This window comes from Coturnix japonica, chromosome 4, assembly GCF_001577835.2.
Source record: "Coturnix japonica isolate 7356 chromosome 4, Coturnix japonica 2.1, whole genome shotgun sequence".
Classification (NCBI taxonomy): Eukaryota; Metazoa; Chordata; class Aves; order Galliformes; family Phasianidae; genus Coturnix; species Coturnix japonica.
In genome coordinates, this window is record NC_029519.1 from 12597863 (window position 1) to 12617769 (window position 19907).

The 19907-nt window shown below is 40.4% G+C and overlaps 1 protein-coding gene across 4 annotated transcripts in view; it reads left to right on the forward strand.

Moving 5' to 3' along the window:
* Window positions 1-19907, forward strand: part of CAPN6 (calpain 6) — a 48487-nt gene that overhangs the window by 22692 nt on the left and 5888 nt on the right. For all 4 annotated transcript variants that reach the window (XM_015860613.2, XM_015860610.2, XM_015860612.2 and 1 more), the window contains 9 exons: window positions 3971-4102; window positions 4464-4672; window positions 5022-5214; window positions 7256-7449; window positions 9539-9616; window positions 10823-11018; window positions 12362-12484; window positions 14236-14438; window positions 15083-15204. In XM_015860613.2, the coding sequence (XP_015716099.1) occupies window positions 3971-4102; window positions 4464-4672; window positions 5022-5214; window positions 7256-7449; window positions 9539-9616; window positions 10823-11018; window positions 12362-12484; window positions 14236-14438; window positions 15083-15204 (1450 nt within the window). The remainder of the gene's footprint in view (window positions 1-3970; window positions 4103-4463; window positions 4673-5021; window positions 5215-7255; window positions 7450-9538; window positions 9617-10822; window positions 11019-12361; window positions 12485-14235; window positions 14439-15082; window positions 15205-19907) is intronic.

A 19907-nucleotide genomic window follows, 5' to 3' on the forward strand; every position in this document is an offset into this window, starting at 1 on the left:
TCTTGCTTTCAGGAACAGATGTTGCTGGAGAATGAGCATGAAGTTGACAGAAGCGTTATGCAGTGTGAGCTCAGGCTGTACAGACAGAAACTGAAGGACCAAGTCTGCCTTTTGTAGATTTACAAGCTGTAGCAGGACAGATTGTAATTGCTACTTCCAGACTCAGTAAGAGCTGTTTCAACTGATGTCATACCTGATCTGTTTCCTTTTGAAGGAGGTTTCTCTGAGAGCTGTCCTTTATGAGGGTAAAGCTGTACCGCTGAGCATGACTGTAACTCAAGGATTCTCTTTTTTTCATTCCCTAAACAGTCTTCTCAGGCAAAACAAGGTTGCAAAAGCCTTTTTGTGTATGTTGAAATATGTAGCACAGTAGAACTCAATTATTTTTCTTCCTAGGGCTAACTGCTATTGCATTGGCAAAGAATTTCTATAAACATCCCTGCACATCTGGGATTTATTATGAGATAAACCATCTCTCCTACCTCTAAAGATATGCAGCTTCAAAATAAGTGTTCTCTTTGCTACCCTCCTTTAGGTGTGGCTGGTTCATAGTTAGCAGTAGACAAGCTGAATTTGTGCCTCTGTATTCTGGAAGAATTGCCCTTCACACTTCTTTTTCCTTACTTTTCTATACCAAACTCACTCTTTGCAAGAGCTGGTTCAGTATGATATGAGGACAGGAGAAAACAAAATGGGAAAGATTATCATTGCTGACATAAATCAAACTGCTTTTAAAAAAATGAAGGCAGTGGTCTACCCAGCTCAAGCAGATCAGTGTGTTTTCATCAAGGAAAGATCCTGTCTCTGTATAAGCAATGCTGGTTTATTTTTATGATGTTAGGAGTGAATTTTTTAAATGGTTCTGAAGAAAGTAAGCTCTAAATGCTACTGAATCCTTTGAAAATCTTCTCTGCAAATGTTGTTACTGCTTTTTTTCTTCTTCCCTTTTGACAAATGTTATTTTTTGTCCAAGACAATTGACAGAATCTCATCCATTACAAACTGATCTTTCCCTTACTTCACCTATAGGTTTTTTGTAATGCTTTACAGTGCAGGTTCAGTCTGTGAAGATACACAGTGAATTAATTAACCTCCTGAATATCCTTCTCCCTGTTTATATCCAGTATGGCTTATTAATTAGTTCACAGACTTATGCCAACAGATGCTTTATCAGAGCTAAGGGTAACTTTTTCCTTTATCTGGATTCCTGAAGATTCAAAGTAGCCACAGCAAAATGAATTGACTGCATGAAGTTATTCAGTTTTCTCCTGCACTTCATTTCATAGATCTGGTGAAATGGGAGTTCATTGTCTCTCACAGCTGACATTGTTCTGAAATTTCATAAGAAAGATATAGAATAGCAAAGTTGCCATCTTTCAGGCTTGTACTATAGTCCAAACATTTTTGAGTTTTAGTGAAATTCCAGACCTCAATCTATCATACCCAAGCAGATGTCAAGCACTGTAATTCTCATAGTATAAACTGTATTGTAAAAAGGGTATCGTTTCAGATACACTTGAGACCAGCTTGACTTCTTTTTAGCATGGGATGGGACTGATCTTTTGACTAAGACAGAAGCAGTACATCTGACATAGTTTGGCTTTTGTAGGCTTTTGTCTATGTAGTTTAATAATCATGTGTTTACCAAGCAGGATCCTGTAGAATTTAGGGACTGTGGTGGAAATGGTGAGGTGCTGTCTCTATGTTCTGCTGTTCCATGTTTACTTTGGTCTGCAGTGGATTGTGCATGCTAATCTCACCCATATGTCTGGCAATCAACACTTAACTGCTCTCTGTTTTTAATCTGAGGACTATGCAAGATATGAGACATATTTCAATTAGAAAAAGAGATAGTTTAATGTAGTTATTTTTGGCAAAGAAAACCAAATAAGATAAGATATTTGTAATACATGGTAGTACTTAATTTCTTGCAAAACTGATGAAAGCTTTGGCTTCCTACAGCGAAAGCAAATTTTGAACAATTTTAATCCAGGAGGGATCAATTTATCCCTTGTTTGTTATGATAATAAAATAACATTTTGAAAGGAAAAACAAACTAGAAATCATCACTACCAGACAATGAATTTGGAATTTTTACTCCCACCATGAAGTCAAGGCCAACTGATAAACCGATGCCAACCTCTGCAGTAGGAAACTGTTTCTTTACATCAGCTGAAATTACCGTTCCATATTGGCACCAAGGCAGGTGAACAAACCTGTCCTTTCTGTAGATGTGTCATACATAGTCAGATTTCATCGTACTCACAATTTTGTTTCTAGCAAGATTTGTTAGTAGGCTTTGAAACTGTCTCTAACTGCTTCCAAGAACAGAACAAGAATGCCATATAACGATCAGTCATTTGTTTACCAGGCGGCATTTAGAATTTTTACCTACTGTTATTTAATAAGAAATGCCTCGTGCAAAAAAAAAGGAAAAAGAAAAAAAGAGAAAACCAACCAAAAAAGACAGGCACATATTCTTAGAGAAAACAGCGTCAGCTCCATGCACTGTGTACAGTGAGCCACCACAGACTGCCATCTGTTAAACCTCTTCAGGAAACAGGCTTTCAGCTCAGCACTGACGTTCCTTTTGTTCAGATGCCATTGTTTTGTCACAGTCCCTTCAAAGGGAAGGCTGAGAAGTTTTGACATGCCCTGTATTTTGGGATCATTATCTGTAATTACCAAAGGAGCATGAGACCCCAACAGGTGAAGAGCACAGCTTCTCATTCCACCACTAGTAACAAACTGCAGAGACTGCTGTAAATGTGGAGTCTCCTACAATGTTGAGGTGAGATGGAGTTATTTTCTCTGCATGCCTAAGCATGAGATAATTTCCTTCCAACAGTGTTGGAATTTAGGATTATTCTTTTACTGTGAAAGAACAGAATTTCTTACTGCTCTTCCATCATCTAAAGCAGTCAGGAAAAACAGTGATTCAGATAGAGAGCATCATGAGCAATCTTAGAGCTGGCTCTGTATCAATGATGGGATGTTAAGATTGGCTGCTTTTTTTTAAGTTTCACTTGACCCAGTCTGAAACTGCGAGGCCTTATGTGCATCAGTTTAGAAGAACCCCTTCTATCAAGTGTAATCAAGACAGTATTACTGCAGAATGCACCCTTATGGCTTTCCTGTTTGATGATACTTAGAAGTGTTCCTTCTGGTGCCTTGATCTGCAGGCCATCATTGCTCCCCTTGAGAAAGACACAGGAAGGGGAAAGCTAGGGAGGAGCGGGGAGTCATTACAGCAGGAGTCAACTGTCTGCCCATAAACCGAAACGGAGACAGGAAAGCAATGGGAGAGGAGGCAAAGTGGTTCAAATAAGAGCCAAACCAATGAGAGAAAGGAGACTCAGAGACTGTAACGCACTCTTCAAAGATGTATTTTCTACATTTTTCAGTGCTGGGTGGAGGGGTCACTGCAGAAGCTTATGCTGTCTGTGGAGGAGTGCTGCCAATACAACAGCCAAGGGAATGGCGATGACAGAAAATAGGCTTTTCTGGTGTCAGTAGCTTCATTTCCTGCTACTTATCTTGATGTTTATTTTTTCTTTGTCAGAACCTTTCCCTGTAATGCTTCCTTCTTCTCCTTTCCCTTATTTTCAGCTGCTCATCAGCTTGACCTAATGTCAAATAGTTCTGCTAACTACTGAATGCATGCTGGTCCTCAAAGATCATTGCAACTGAGAGCAGAAATAGGAACTTTAATTAAGCCGGAAAAGAACAACAGCTGAATTCTGAACTTTAGATAAGGCTATATAGACTACACATAAAATGTTTAATAATCCTGTATACCCTGACTTGTAAATGCACTCTGTGTCAGAATGCTTTTGAGTTTCTTGTTACAGAAACTTGGTGTTTTGACAAGGGAGAACAGCACACATGAACGTGTGGAAGAAATGTGGAGGGGGTAGCTGTTAGAAGGATGCTGTGATCATCCCCAGTAATCTCTGATTTGCATTGTTAGGATCTCTGTCAAGACCCCTATCTGTTTGTGAATGGAATCAGCTCTCATGACTTGCACCAAGGCAGCTTGGGGAACTGCTGGTTTGTGGCTGCATGCTCCTGTTTGGCACTGAGGAAGACACTCTGGCAGCAGGTAGGTGGCCAGCATGCTTGCTGCATGAAGAAGCTAATATGAGTGGATGAATAGTGAATGTTGGTGGATTTGAATCCTCCCTGTCATCAAAAGTTTATTTTTTCAGTTATGAGACCTCCCTACCGCACGGTTAATTGAGCACCAAAGAAAAGATGCAGCAAAGCAATGGTTATTCACTGCAGATTGCTGAGCAGGAATGGGAATTTATTGAGTGTAACCAAATCAAACAAAATGAGAGAGATGAGAGTACCCAAAGTATGAGTTGAACCACAATGGTGTGAGGGCAGCACGTGCTTTCAGCTCTCTGAATAAATCTTAACGTAATACATTTAGTGAACTTTCCCCTTACCTGGTTTCTTAGGTGATTCCAGACTTTCAAGAGCAAGAATGGGACCCTAAAAGACCAGAGAAATATGCTGGGATTTTCCGTTTCCGTTTTTGGTGCTTTGGAATATGGACAGAGGTGGTTATTGATGATCTGCTGCCAACAATTGATGGGACGTTGATCTACTGCCATTCCAATGTGGAAAATGAATTCTGGAGTGCATTATTGGAGAAAGCTTATGCAAAGTATGAGCCAGTTCATTGTCCTTCCTTTTGGACCTCAGTGCTGTCCCTTCTGTCTGTCTGCTTATTTTCTCTCTCACCTTTATCATACTTACAAGGATTTCAGGTTTGCTCCCAGTAGAGAACCTAAGAGGTTGAAAATGTCTATGCACTTTACTTTAGCAGCCCAAAGCCTTGAGGACTTTTCCACTCCTTTCTTAGCAAGGGTATATCTACAGTCTGCAGTTTCACTTAGTTTTGTTTTCCCTGGTGAGCCACAAATACATTACCTAAATTCAAACTGAATTAGAGCACTTCTACAAGCATACAAGCACAGAATAAAGTGAATTAAAATGTTGTGTGTTACCTGAAGGTTGGCTGGATCTTATGAAGCCCTGGATGGAGGCAGCGCTGCAGATGCAATAGTGGATTTCACTGGGGCAGTGGCAGAATCTATTGATTTGGTACAGGGAAAATACAGCGAGACTATTTCGGAGCAGATGAAGCTGTTTGAAGATTTGCTGAAAGTGCATAAAAGAGGCGGGCTGATCAGCTGTTTCATCGCGGTACGTATGGAGAGCTGGATTTTTGGAGCTTATTTCAATGAACTTTCATACCGGGAAAAAATGTTACTACTAGGTAAAAGTATATTCAGTGTGACCTTCATTTGTATGCTTTGGAAAAGCTTTGTTTGGAAAAGGCTATCACGTTGCCAGTGCTCTCAGCCAAGTATGATTACAGGAGTCACCAAATACAGTCATAAAATCACAAAGCTATTTGTGCTGTTGGCCACTTTACTCTGGATCTGAAATACCAATCTTTGTGAATGGTCACAGTTATGTATTGACCCAAGGTTAATGCACTTAGAATGCCCTAATTTACAGGCCAGTTGGCAGCGTTCTATTTCTTTACTGCTTAGGGACATTCATTTGAAGAAAACTGTTCTCGTGGCACTAAGTTGCTGAGTCTTCTCGACTTTGGTTGTGAAGACAGAGTCATCTTGCAGGTGTAATACCAGAGTTGGGCTGAAAGGCTGAGATCTGCTTGAACTTCCCCATCTGTAAAGCAAAGCTTGTAATCCATTTTCAGTGTCCGTCTGTAGTGTGAGTGCTAAATGGACCCTAAAGTGCTGATTCATTCTGAAACTTGTATGAATGTCATGGCTGTTGTGCAGTTATCTAGAATAGCAGGAAATCAGCCGCGTTTGGAGATGCTTGAGGATCTTATACGTCTAGCTGTGCCTTGCCACACACTGCCCTGAACCAGTGCCATGCTACCAAAGAGTGACAAACTACCTGGTCCCCTGTGGGAAGTTAAGTTGAACCTGGGAACTCAGCTAGGATTTGTCCCAGCAGCATAAGACAACAGCTCAGAAACAAATTTCTGTGTCTTTGGTGTTTGTTTTACCTTTGTCATGAGGACAGAATTTGTATTTAAAAATACAGGTCTGATTTACTTGGACCAGGCTGGCAGATCAGACTTAGCAGTGTGATTGTTATTAACTGTGTTTACAAAAGAATTCATTGGTCCAAAAGGCTGAGTCAGTTCAGTTTCCTACCATGGATCTGGCGAAGGGGTAGACAAAATGTAGGTAGTTGTATTTTAGAAATCAATTAATTAGGCAGCTGTAATCCCTTCATGTCTTCCTGGCATTGTATTTCTGCCTGTCAAATTAAATGCAGATGTCTCTAAGCATTATTATGCAGGGGTTGTTCCTATTGGTTTGGATCGACTCATCTACATTCATCACTTTTTGATAGATATATTATACACACAATGAAGCTTGCTAGATATGGAATATTTAATCCTGGAGTGACTTCCTTGCTAACTTAAACACGTCATCATTTTCCTCATATTACAAAAAATATCTCTGATGTTTAAATGTCTCAGCTAAATGAATAAATAAATGGCACTAGAAGAAAGACAGCCCAGCATCTGAGAAAGACCTGAAGGATAATAAAAACAGCAGAGAATGTACAGACTCCTGTGCTGTGAAAGAGTCTTGTTTGCTTTTAGTTGTGAAAAACGCAAGTGAAAGTGTTACACTGGAGGAAGCCCAAACCCTTTGGAAATGTCTGCCAGTCTGGATGTAACACTTGTGCTGATTCTTTAGGAGCTGTTGATGGTGAAAGGTGAAGAGGTCTGGGAGAGAGTCTCACACTTGCAAGAGCATCTGTCTTTTCTGATTTGATATCAATTTCTCTTTTGCCTTTTTACTTTTCCCACTCTCCTGCCTGGTCTATGTGCTGCTCAAGAACGACACTGCCCTGACTTTGTAATTCACATCAGTTCCAGCATCGGTATTTGATACTGTTTTTCTGGTTTTAGGTGTACTTAAAAGATTTTGTTTTGGATACATTAAATGAAATTGTGTTCTTTTTTGGTAACTTGGCAAACATTATACATGCTTACATTTGCGTTTCGATGAACCTAGGTCATCCTGCAAGACAGTCTTTTTGTTGAAGTCTATGAGATGCAAACCCAGTTTCTAAGAAAGCCTACAGCTCTGTTCAAGAAAATTAGCTTTCCCTGTCCTGCCCTGAATGTGTAGATGTCAGATGTCCTCAATGACATGAGTTCTCTTTTTTTTCATTTTTGGTACTGAAGTTATCCTCTGGAAGTGCCAATGAGGTGCAGGCAAAGACGGGTCTCGTCGCTGGTCATGCCTACTCAGTGACTGCAGTTCGGAAGCTGCACCTTGGAGAAAGGCTGACATTCTCCTTTAAGGCAGAAAAGCTCTTCATGGTCAGGCTGAGGAATCCCTGGGGAAATAGAGAGTGGAACGGTGCCTGGAGTGACAAGTAAGTGCTGACAATCCAGTGTCAACAAAATTGTGTTTAGGGACACTAGAAGCTGTACATGTTATTAAACACAAAGACACAATGACCCTGCAGTACTCAATGAGATCTGAAATGTTCTGTCATCTCTTCTCATTCCATGAGCACATCCAGGAGGTTATAAATTTCTGGACCTTTGTATACATTGTTCTTCTGGCCCACTGGATCTTGAGTAGACAAACAGCCTATGATTAAGGTGATGAGTCATGAATACAAGGTTTGTTCCCAGCTTCACCACTGAGTTTGTTTGTGACTCAATTTCTCATCTGTAATTGCTGGCTGCTGGGGATGATACGAATCTTTCATTCTTAACAAATTCAAGCAGCTGGTGAAAAATGCTGTATAATTACTATATCCACAGTTTCTTGAGCTATTTTATACCGAATTTTTATATGGGCCATGAGCTTAGCAGGCACCCCTACTGAGTTGGCAGTGATTGCTGGAGGTGATTCCATTGCTGGCAACTAGTACATGAAAAACATTTAATTAGAATGTTAGAGTTCAACACTGTGCTTACCAGCCACTGTTAGTATTCAATAATGCAATGCTATTAACAGTATAATAACTTCTTATCTTCCAGTTTTAAACAAGAGTTTGGTTCAGATGAAATACTAAGCTGATAGAATGCGAACAACAACAAAAAAGAAGTGCCTGTACTTGGCACTGGTAAGACCTCACCTCTAGTACTGTGTTCAGTTTTGGGCACCTCGGTACCAAAAGGACCCTGAGGTGCTGGAGCAGGTCCAGCAAAGGGCAACAAGGCTGGAGAATATGCAGCATGAGAAGCTACTGAAGGAACTGGGGCTTTTTAGTCTGGGGAAGAGGAGGCTGAGGGCAGACCTTACTGCTCTATTCAAATACCTGAAAAGTGATTGCAGTGAGATTGAGGTTGGTCTCTTCTCAACTGGTGATTGGTGATGGGATGAGAGGAAATGGCACCAGGGGAGATTTAGGTTGAATGTTGGGGAAAATTTCATTATGGTAAGGGTTGTTAAGCATTGGAATGGGCTCCCCAGGGAGGTGGTTGAGTCACCATCCCCAGATGTGTTTAGAAACCTCCGTACTCAGGGACATGATTCAGCTGAGGGCTGTTAGGGTACTATGGCTGGGTTGTGGTTGGACTTGATGATCTTGAAGGTCTTTCCAACCTGAGAAATTCTATGATTCTATGAAAAGACTTAGTATGTCTTTTATAACTGAAGCCCTTGTGGTTCTCTGCTAGGTCTTGTCTGAGCTGCTACTCATTCCACAGGACTATGATGTTGGCCCATTGTTTTTTAGCCTAACAAAGACTTGAAAATTTCCAAATTGGTAAAGAAAATGTCTCTTATGACTAGCAACCTCTTTCCTTCAGCCTCATCTTCCAAATACATATGGAAAGGGAATGAGGAATAGTGGCAGTATTTTTTTCCTGTTAACACATAAGGGAAGGGACTTGTGCTGTATCATGTTACCTGATCTAAGCATTAGAATGCTTGTGTGTAGAATCCTTGGGTCCCATGTAGAGAAGCCCCCTTGGGATCAATGCAGAACATATAAATGCATTTTAAATGTAGTGTAGAATTACTCTGAAAACTGGAAGCTAGTCTTAAACTGTAACAGTTTATTTTCAAAGCCTCTGGGAAATCTGTGGAGCTCTCCTACCTCTTAAGGAGATTGAAAGACAAAGATAATACTCTGGTTTAGGAAGTATTCAATACGCTCCTGATTAGGAAATCCACCTTTCTTTGAAGATCCTTTAAGAAACTGAATCAATCTCATATAACCTTCCAAAATAACTCTTTTAACTGTTCTAAAATAGAGTGTAACAAAGGAAATCAATGAAGTACTGCTTTAATTGTGCAATTTGCTATTCACCTTTTCTGTTTCTAGTATCTTTCAAATCAGTTAATGATGTTGAACTCCTTCTGTAGGCCACATACCTTTTTCTTGATTATAATCTACCATTTTATATTCCAAAGTTACTTTTATAAGAAGGACCATGAGAGAATTTCAATTGTTTTTCCAGTTAAGAATATTTAATTTCATTTAGTAAGTCTTTTTTTTTTTCTAGTTCTGAAGAGTGGAAGAAAGTCAGCAGTGCAGAGCGTAAAAGTCTGGGACTCACTGTTGAGAATGATGGGGAGTTCTGGTGAGTGGGAGTCAGGTGGAGGGGTTGGAATTAATGGTTACATTGAGTAATCACAGTTATCTCTGCAATTCAACAGCTTCAAAAACAACTTTCCAATATGAATAATAGCACAAGGTGTGTTTCTTTTAAACTCCCAAAAGATGACAGAGAAAACAGAAAGAAAAGAAAGAAAACAGATTAAAAACTAGTAGAACAGAATAAGTACTTCTCAGTAAATACAAGCTTCAAACGCCTTCAAAATATATTATCTACATTTATGACAGTTACTTACAACCTGAGATGTACACATGTATTGGTTTACATGACAGAACACCAAATACTGAACACACTGTCAGGTTTGTTTAGTGACCACTGTGTCTGTTTTTAGGATTTCTAGGTCAACCAGGACCAAGGTGCCAGTAAATACAATCGCAGCAAATGAATTTTTTCTGTTTGTCAGTTTTTTTCCAGCACAAAGACAGGAAGTGTCCATTTTCTATGCAATCTGTAGAACCCAGATCACTCCCATCCTGCTTAAAACTTTAATCCAACAAGGCAGTCTAGCAGCTTCTTCAGTGGGTCATCAGTACTGCATCAGATGTGCTAGTAGGGCTCAGTATGGACAATCTTCTGTTCTACTTTGTCAGAACTGGCAAACAGAAGCCACCTATAGGGTTTGGTCCTGGAGCATTAATGGGCCTGTACACTTTGGTAGTCCAGAGATACCAATCTGTTCTCTTTTACAAAGAAGGAGCAAATACTTTCCAACTGTCCTGAAATCCAGCCTGTCACCATGGCAGTTGGAGGTAATAGCATTGAGATACTATAAAAAACTATGTCTAGACCAATAAAGTTTCATTCTTGTTCATGGACAGATGTAACAAGGACCCTAATAATGTTCTTGAGGAGTGGACAGTTCTTTGGTTGCAGGTGATCTCCTTTCTCCTTGCAAAAATTGAAGTTATCAAATCTAGCCTGGTAGATACCACCTGTCGTTTTGGCTTAATACTCTGAGGTGATAGTTTTTAAGTGAAATTCTAAGGTAGTGCGATTGCGGCTTCATGAGTATTTCCACATGGGGAGGTTTCTGGTGAATCTGTCCTGTGGAAAGCTGAACAATGCCTGCTGTTAAATTACTGGAAGATGTAGTGTTATTGTGGCTCTTTGGGTGAATAGCACTGTTTACTTTTAAATAAACCATGATTTTCCTGGTGTCCTGTGGAATAGGATGACATTTGAGGACTGGTGCAAGAATTTCACTGATGTGGACATCTGCCGGATTGTGAATACCTCCGTCTTCAGTATCCACAAGACCTGGGAGGCAAAAATGATGCATGGGGCTTGGACAAAGAATTCAGAGCCCCTGCTAAATCGCTGTGGTGGCTGCTTTGATAACATCGAGACCTTCCTTCAGAATCCCCAGGTGAGAATCTCTACTTCACACAGTTTTGAAGTATATCCACTTAACTGGAGTTTGTGAAGTAGAGAAGCAATTTTTCACTCCTCTGACTTAGTGTTAGTACCTCCTTTCTAGAAGGTGATTTTATACAGATGTTCCTGAATGTATTCTATGTTCTTGTCTGGGCCTCGCTTGTAAGTATTTAGCTATTGCAGAGAATGAAGTGTAAGAGTTACGGTTGAGTGCAATGCCTGATGTGGTGGAAGTTCTTATCCCAGTTGTCTCTAGGATAGTTAATTAAAAGTCTCTTAATGGCAGTGCTGAAACACATTTATGTTAGCTTAGGGCCGTCATAAGTTTCTATGGCATGTACTACAGCAGTCTAGAGAGACGCTCTGTTCTCCCTCTCACTGCTTGACACTGAAGCCTCTTGTGAAGTTCATCTGTATTGAGGGGGGTTTTGACACTTCCAGTTCCATTAAAGTAAGTGAATTTAAGCCAGGTATGTAGATATACCTACAGCCACCTGCTGATTTTCAGGTTGTTACCTATTAGGACAGCTGAAATGCCATTAGTTCAGAGATCACCACAGCTGCACACCTCTCATCAGTCCAAGAGAGCTCTCTTGCACTCTTAAGGCTTCCCTTCCACACCTTTATTTGCTCTAGGACATCATAGGCTGTCTGACAGTGTAATGTTGCCTACAGTTCAGAAGGGATGAGAATAAAACTGTGTCTGCATGCCTCTGCATATTTTCATTTCACTTTTTGAATTCCTCTGCAGAGGCTTCCAGAAACCCCTGGGATTTTTTCAACAGGGTCCTGTGTTTTGTCTGGCTCAAAGCTGATTTATTACACAACTAATAGTACAAAAAAATACCAAATTGGTACCATGTAACAGCCAGCTCAGAATAATAGGTGGTAGCTGTGGAGGAGTCTGATCTGGTCAATAAATACTAGAAATGACTAATAGATGCCAGAGGCATGGGAAGGTATTGATTTTTTTTGTTTGTTTCCAGTACTACTGCTGTGCTCCAGGCAACTCAGCCAGTGTTTGGTGTTTCCCAACACCAAAGGGATGGAATGCTGACAGATATTCTCCCCATGCTAGTCACAGAGTTTCAGCTGAAATCACAGCGTTCAGCTTTGCACCACTGCAGTTTTATGTATGGTTTTATTTGTTTGATTCACATTCAAAGGTCTCTGAGGATGAAAATTGCATTTAGATAGATAGGAACAGAACTTTCCTCCTACCCTCAAATGTATTTTCAGTTCCCTCCTTTTTATGCATCCATTTCCTTGGTGATAGCTGTATCCTCTGTCTAATAAGGCTTTTTTATCAGCTTAGTCTTCACTCTCTTATTCTAGTACATCTTTGACGTTAAGAAGACAGAAGACAAAGTGTTGATCTCATTACAACAGGAGGATCGGCGCAGGAGCAAAAAAGTAGGGAAAGGAGACAACATCATCATTGGTTTTGAAATCTTCAAGGTAGGCAGCCATCTGCACAACTGGTTTGGTTTGTTCTGAAATCTTGCTTCATTCTGGCAAATGAAATCTTTGATAGATAGAGGCATAATTATCACAGAGGGACCTGGCTCTCCTCTCCATAAGTTCTGTGTGTATACTGCATTCAGCCTCCGCAGCTGACATTAGACAGACCATTTGAACTGCACTGAATTTAGTTCAATGCAAACTCTATTTGAACCGGAGGAGTGTAAGTCATTATTACCTACTGCAAAAGAATTCTAAATGTTTTTCATTATTCCAAGCTTTGAAGAGACAGAATGTATTTTCACAGAAAAAAGTACTAATGCTTGAAACAAGGAGGTTTTATTTCTCCTTCTCACTGGAGGCTCTTACCTCCATTCCACCAGCAAATACAGCCAAATGAATGAATTCTGAAAGTCTGCAGATTTTCTTTTCCCACTTAGACAAGTCAGAAGCGTCAAGAGCGATTTCAAAAGCTGGAGTAGTGAGTAGGAAATGAGAACATGTGAAAAGAAGCCAAAGGGATCCCAAACAGTAATTTAATTACACTCCTAAGGCAAGTTGTGTAAAATGAAAACACAAGGACCAAAAGCAGAAGGAGGAAAGCAAGAGAAACAGCTACACATCTGCTTTTTCACTGAGGCGAGGGATTATTTTGTAATCCCTTGCTGTAACTAATGGGGCTGTGCTCAGGCTACGGCCCTACCTCAAAAATAGTCCATTTTCTAACAGTCAGTCACAGCTGTTGGCATCTATATCACACCTGTGTGTTTGACAATCACTTGCTCACCAAATGTATTGAAAAGTGCCAATCTAGAAAGTAGCATGATCTCCCCATGCCTTGCTCATGTCTAGTGTGTATCTAATTGCTAGGAAGGCTTGGGAAAGAAATTGCACCTTCAGGAAGATGCCAGTGCTCTGTCTTTTATTTCTGCTCAATAATTTTCTGTTTCAGTAAAGTTGTAAACCATCAGATTAGTTAACGTGGCTACAGGCCTTCAGAAGACCATGCTGTAAATTATCAGAAGTTGAAAGAGAAATACCAGAAAAAAAAAAGGCAGGGCTATGATGGCTCACAGGAGAATAGGTTTATATTTTAACTGTGCTGTGGCAAGCCTTAGTTGCCTGAATGGTGTTAATATTTAAGCACAGCTTCACAGAACAAAAATAAACAATAATTCTGTAGCTTTTAATTTTATTATTTTTTTAAAATTTTTCATGGGAGGACGATGTGAATATGACTGTGTGCATCTGTTCATATACCCTTGACTGAGAGTCTGCAATATAAGACTGGAGGGCTGTATCTCACACGTGTAGTACAGCATGCTATAAAAAGCAGGCAGATAAATCTCATCCTCATCTAAGATGGCAGCGTAGCTTAGCTGCTAAAGTCCTTGGAGTGTGCACACATCTCTGCAAATGTTCAGAATTCTGCAGCAGCATAATGCCTGTTAGTGGACAAATGTCTTTGCCAGTCCCAAACTATCACCTCCACCGAGGGATGTACCAGTACATGTCTATACCAATGCAGTGAAGTGCAAAACTGCGCTGCTTGGGAGCCGATGTGATCTAGAAGTGGGAGCATTGAGTTGACTGTCAGGAGTCTGTCTGTGCCACAGCTTCAGTGAGTGAACTGTGACAAACCACGTTGTTTTTTCTGCCTCTGAAAGGCTGCATGATATATGAAAATCATGCCTGCTGTCTCTGATAGCTCTCCTTGCACTGATCTTTATATTGCTCCGTGGTTGCAGGTAGAAGATAACAGAAGCTATAGACTACACAAGTTGACTGTGCAGGAGAGAGTGGCTACATCTCCATACATTAACACACGCAATGTGTTCTTGAAGAAGATCCTTAAGCAAGGCCGTTACATCCTTATCCCAACTACGTATCTTCCTGGCATCACTACAAAGTTCATCCTGAGACTCTTCACCGATGTGCCATCAAAGCTCAGGTACTTTGCACTCACAGTTGCATGAGACCTTCCCTTGCCTGTATTGGTGGCACCTTCTCAAAAATAGTTGCCTGGTTGCCCTCAAATATTGTTGACTCACTAACATACATCCCTTCAGAACTCTAGAAGGTGTCCTTCCAGATGGCCTGGGTCACCACCAGATGGTCTACTGGCTTTTGTGTGTGCTCAGGACATTTTTGTTTGGTGACTTAAGAACAACTGGAACTCTTGATCTTTTGGTCTGGCTTTTGTAGTTGCCTCAAGTTTTGGTACAGAACTGTGCGTGTTGGTTCTTGCTGGTACAGCTGATACTGTCTTTAACCAAACATTCAAAACTAGTGGTTATCTGTGAGGGCAGAACTAGTTCTTAGTAGAACTAGTCCCAGTGGATTTCTGTCCTGTTTTGATATTACTTTTGTTTGTGTGTTTTCTAAAAAAAATAAAATCCTGCCATTTTTGTGTGGCTGTCTTACAAGAGATGAAATACATTCAGCATGGTTGGCTTTGTTTTTATTTTTGCAAGTCTGGTATTCCTGTACCATAAATTTGCAACAAATTTCAAGTTCAGAAAAGGCCAAAAATACAAAATCATTGATAGACTGCTTGAAATTATTTGTTTCAGTTGCTCTGCCTTGATTTTTCAGAGAGCTGACAGCAGATAAGCCTGAAATGACGTGTTGGAGTCTTCTTTGTGGCTATCCACGCAGAATCACCCAAATCAAAATCCACGCTGCAGAAGGCTTACAGGAGCAAGATGGATCAGGTGGTAAGTGTAAAGCAAGCCTGGAACAGAGTAGAAAGGACTTCATCAGTCCTCCAGAGCTGAGCTAAGATGGTAGGTAAGCAGACAGAAATTATCCGAACAAATTGAAGGTTTGTAGGATTTTTTTTTTCAACACATTGTAAAATCTGTTCTAAAGGAGAGCTCAGGTAAATAAGATAATGTAAACTGGCAAGAGTCATCAGTCATCTGTCCTGGTGCAGATGGACTGTAGTAGCCAGACCCTCCTGAGAAGCTTTTTGTTGGGATTAGTAAGAAATTAACTTTTCAGGGGTATCTGTTTTCTGAATGGAAAAATCTAGGGAGGCTGTTGAATAACACAGACTGACTTATCTCAGTGATATCATTCATAGCTGTCAGAACACTTTGCTCTTCATTACTGTAGGTTTAAATAACACTTCAGGGGCAGAAATATGGTGTTTTGCTAGGTACACTATGAGAGGCAGAGGTTAAATTACTTGTACAAGACTGTGTGCCTGCACATTGAGGGAAGTGTCTTGAAACAAGAGTGCTTAACGTCTTTCTGGTACCTGATGTTGTAAGTTAGTTAGGAAGCATGTCCAGTTATCATTTACTTCCTCATTTTCTACTCCTGCTGTCTGTCATCCTTCATTTCTCATGACCAGTGGAATAAAAGACCAGCACTAAGTCTTGGGAGGAGAGAAAGCAAATGAAACTCGATTTCATTAACAGTTTGTGGTAAAGAAATCATTAGACCTTGACATTCAGTGCAATTCATCCTGAGACTTGTGAATTAACTGTAAAATTTCTCCCACTAGCTGGCTACAGTTTTGTTCCCTTTTTATAGCTGTTCCTTGTACCCACTGATCTACTTTTCGCTGTGCAAGTCCTTTTCTGTTAACTGTGGTTGTCTCTTCAGGGGACAGGAGTGTTGGAGGGAAGAAATGTAGGGCATTGCTTCAGTTCATTTCACTTGTTACTTCTCTTGAAAAATATGAACTACAGACACCTCAGTCAAGCAAGCAGTATGGCCCCATGTTCTCAGAAAGGCAGGATGGATGGGATAAATGAATGTATCGCTACATGTGACAGAAATAGCAAAGCAGTACTTTTTAAAGAGGGAGTATGTTCTTGTGCTTGCCCTATGAAGGACATTTCCATTTTTAAGGCTTTATTTGCCCCTCCATTTAAAATTCCTTAAACATTTTTCTCCAACATTCCCTGCAATGAAGTAATGAAAGCCAATTCTTCACCCTTAGCATTTTACAATCCTTAGCACAATTACAGTCTTGACAAGATCATTAAAAACAATTGCCTGCAGCTGCCAATGACAAGGCTTCAGCTCAGAGAGCATTGCCAGATTAGGTGCATTGTGACACAGACCTCTGGAATATACAAATGGAACTTAAAACTGATGTTTAATAGATACTCAGATAGCACAGCCCAAAATACTGCTAGAACCCAGTGCTACCACACATGTTCAGGTTGAGCAGAAATATCTCCCATTCTGATTTCAGCACCCAGGGCTGGACTTCTAACTGCCCTGACAAAAGAGAATGAACACCATTGTGGGAAGGACTGTGTATAGGAAATGGGCTCACAGAATTTGTTTAAACTTAAGCAAAATTTGGACACAGAAGCCAAAATGAATCTTACTGTTTGCTTCTGAATAAAACTTCACCCGAAAAGTTAAAATATTTTCCTTTTGTGTCAACACAAAGATTTTAGCAAAACCCTTTGTCCTTTTTTCAGCCTGCAGTACCATTCATAAGGCACTGAAGGAAGGCTGAGATCATTCTTTCCAGCAGCATTCCCCCTTACCTTGGATTCTGCTGTGAAATCTATTTGAATTGTTCTTTATCAGCACAGTTTTTCCTTTAAGTATCTCTAACTCACAAGATACATTCATAGATTATCTTACAGATCACCGCATCTTATAGCAGCTTTAAAGAAATGGAATACGTAGAGTGCATAAATAAAAAATCATGAAGTCAAACATGCACATTTGTATTACGCATTAAAACAAGCTGTGCAGTGGCAAGGATAACACCAACAACTGCACTCTGATTTCTGAGGGTGTCTTGCAGGGAAGTTTGTAAAGTTTCTGACTGATACTGGATTCCATTTCTGGTAAGACAAGAAGTAGAATATGGCACACATTTCTACCCTTTGGGTTTTTGGTGTTTGGTTTGGTTTGGGTTTTTTTGGTATGTTAAAATGCTTGTAGAAATAGAAATATAGAAATTCCCCGAAGCACAGCATACATGTGAATTGTAAATAAACACTAGAAAGTAACGTGTTAATGTATTCTGAGATTGTTTCCTAGTACTGCCGCAGAGGAATTCAACTTACTGTTGTCTTTCATCTCTTTGGCATCTTCCACCCCTCTGTAGCTTCTCTGGATTCATGTCTGCTCTGTTTCCTGTATCTCAAGGAGAAATAGCAGCCAGGCAATCAAAAAAAATAAGTAAATTCAAATCATATGTCTCAGAATTGAGTTTAGACCTTAGCCACGTGGGTGGTTACCAAAGTAAGTCTTACCTTCCACTCCTGGAGCATTTCCATTTCCTAGAAAATTTAACTAGAGTTAAAAGTCAGCAGCAACCTCCTGTATAATCAATATTGCGAGCTGAGACAAAATGCCACATGGCAGATTCCTTCTGGAGAGACAAGTGGAGGTGTCCCTTCAGATTAGACACAGTCAGTGTTTATTCACATAAGAAACAGGTAAATTAAGTGATTGTGTTTGCTGCTAAGAGAGCCTCACACACAGGTTACTGTTACTCATTTTCTAGTGCAGAGATTGATGGCAACTTGTTTTGATGTGAGCTGCTGTCTGATTATCCCATTGCATTTTACAAGGGATTCCTGACTTCTTCATCTACCTGTGTACTTGCATCTCAGCTCTCAATCTGCTGTTTTCTCATGCTCAGACTTTGTCATCAGTTAACTGTATACCCCTTGCCCAGTTTGCCTTCCTGGTTTGAGTAAAGCATCACTACCAGCCCTTAGCAGAGACAGAAGGTAGAACTGGGTATTACTATATATACCATATTTTATAAGGTATATATTATACCATATATCTATATGGTAGATCATGAGGTATTACATTATTCTCTCTGAATCTTCTGAGAACTGAGGCATTTTATTACTTCTCTGTGACAAACTGTGTCCTGAAAACATCAGAATATCTCTATACTCTGAACTGGTGCATGGGGATGTGGAAACTAAGAGGACTCTGTACAGAGGTACATTTTTTTGATACACTTTGCTTAGAGTGATTTTAGACTTGAATGCACTATATTATCACATCAGCCCCTCACTGTCATGTGAGAGTTGGGTTTAGCACAAATTTCTGAGAAACTACCTAAATGAAACTGGAAGAGAATGAAAATGACATAGCAAGTGCACTCCCAGCCTGGCTCATAAGCTGCTTGTCATCAGATCCCTGCCCCCTGACAGAAGAAGGTTGTTTAATCTCTGCTATGAGTGTTTATTTAAAAGCTCTTCCTTGCTGCTGTCTTTAATCCATTGTCCTGTCAGGAAAAAGTAATGGATGGTTTGCTGCTAGATTAGCAGATGAATCCAGCTGCCTAGACTCAATTTTGAACACATATTGGCTGCTTCTCTTGGATGTACCTCATTCTGAGTTAGCTTGTGCTGAAACTGATCCAGCTATTTGGGAGCCAAGTATAGTGGCAGGTCTGCAGGAAGCTGGGGAATGCTGTGTGCTTGGATTTTCGTCTGCCTGTCATTCCCAAGTCTGTTTTAAAAATTGCTCTCCCTACTGTCTGTTGCACTCCTTTCTTAACAGCTTATCTTCTAGAAAAACTCAACATTAAGCCTTTGCACTGGAATTCTGTGCTGAATTCACATGCTGAATGGCCTTTCACCATTTCTTTTCTATGACATTGCTGGTAAGGAGTGCATCTGGTGTCTTTAATAGCAGATGCCCTGGGAGCAGTTTGAGAAATGGAAGGGAGGGCAAACACAGCTGATAGATATCCAGGCAAAGCACAGGAAAGCTTGAATCATATATATGACTGAGAAGTGAACCTATTCCACTGCCAGAATGGTTGCCAGAGTGGAAGCTCAAGTTACTCTCCTTCCCAACTTGTAGTGAGTGCTGGGATATTGCTTTTCCACATTAGTAGCCCTTCCTGCATTATCACTGTACTGCACGTAAGCCAAGCCTAGTGCTGCAGGTAACCGGGCCAGCTGTAGCTGAGAACATTTCTAGTTTCATTCCACATACGCAGCTCTCCCAGTTCTTACTTTTCTTCTAGCCCCATTCCTCAAGGTATTCAAGGCCAGGTTGCCTTGGACTTGGCAGCCTGATTTGGTTGGGGGCAACCCTGTCCCAGTCTATGATGTAACTGGCAGTTCAGCAATGCGATCATGAGGTCATGATGTGCAGGTACTTTTCATGCCTGTCCTCAGCCTTCCCCTTTCTTTTCTAGCTCATTCTGAGAATTCTAATCTGTTTCTTTTAAATGTTGACTTTCCTTTTCCTTTGACTTAGCAAGTCCCTTCGCTAACAGTTCTGCAATCCAGCAAATTCACCTGTTAATAGCTAATATTCATCTGTTATAGCAAATTCACCTGTTAATTGTTAATAGCTCTATGTTCTTTCCCCACCACTTCTTATGCCCTGTATCTCTTGATTACATTTAATGATCGGATGTTGCTTTGCTTGTGGCCTATGGCTGTTTCATGCAAGAGCCCAT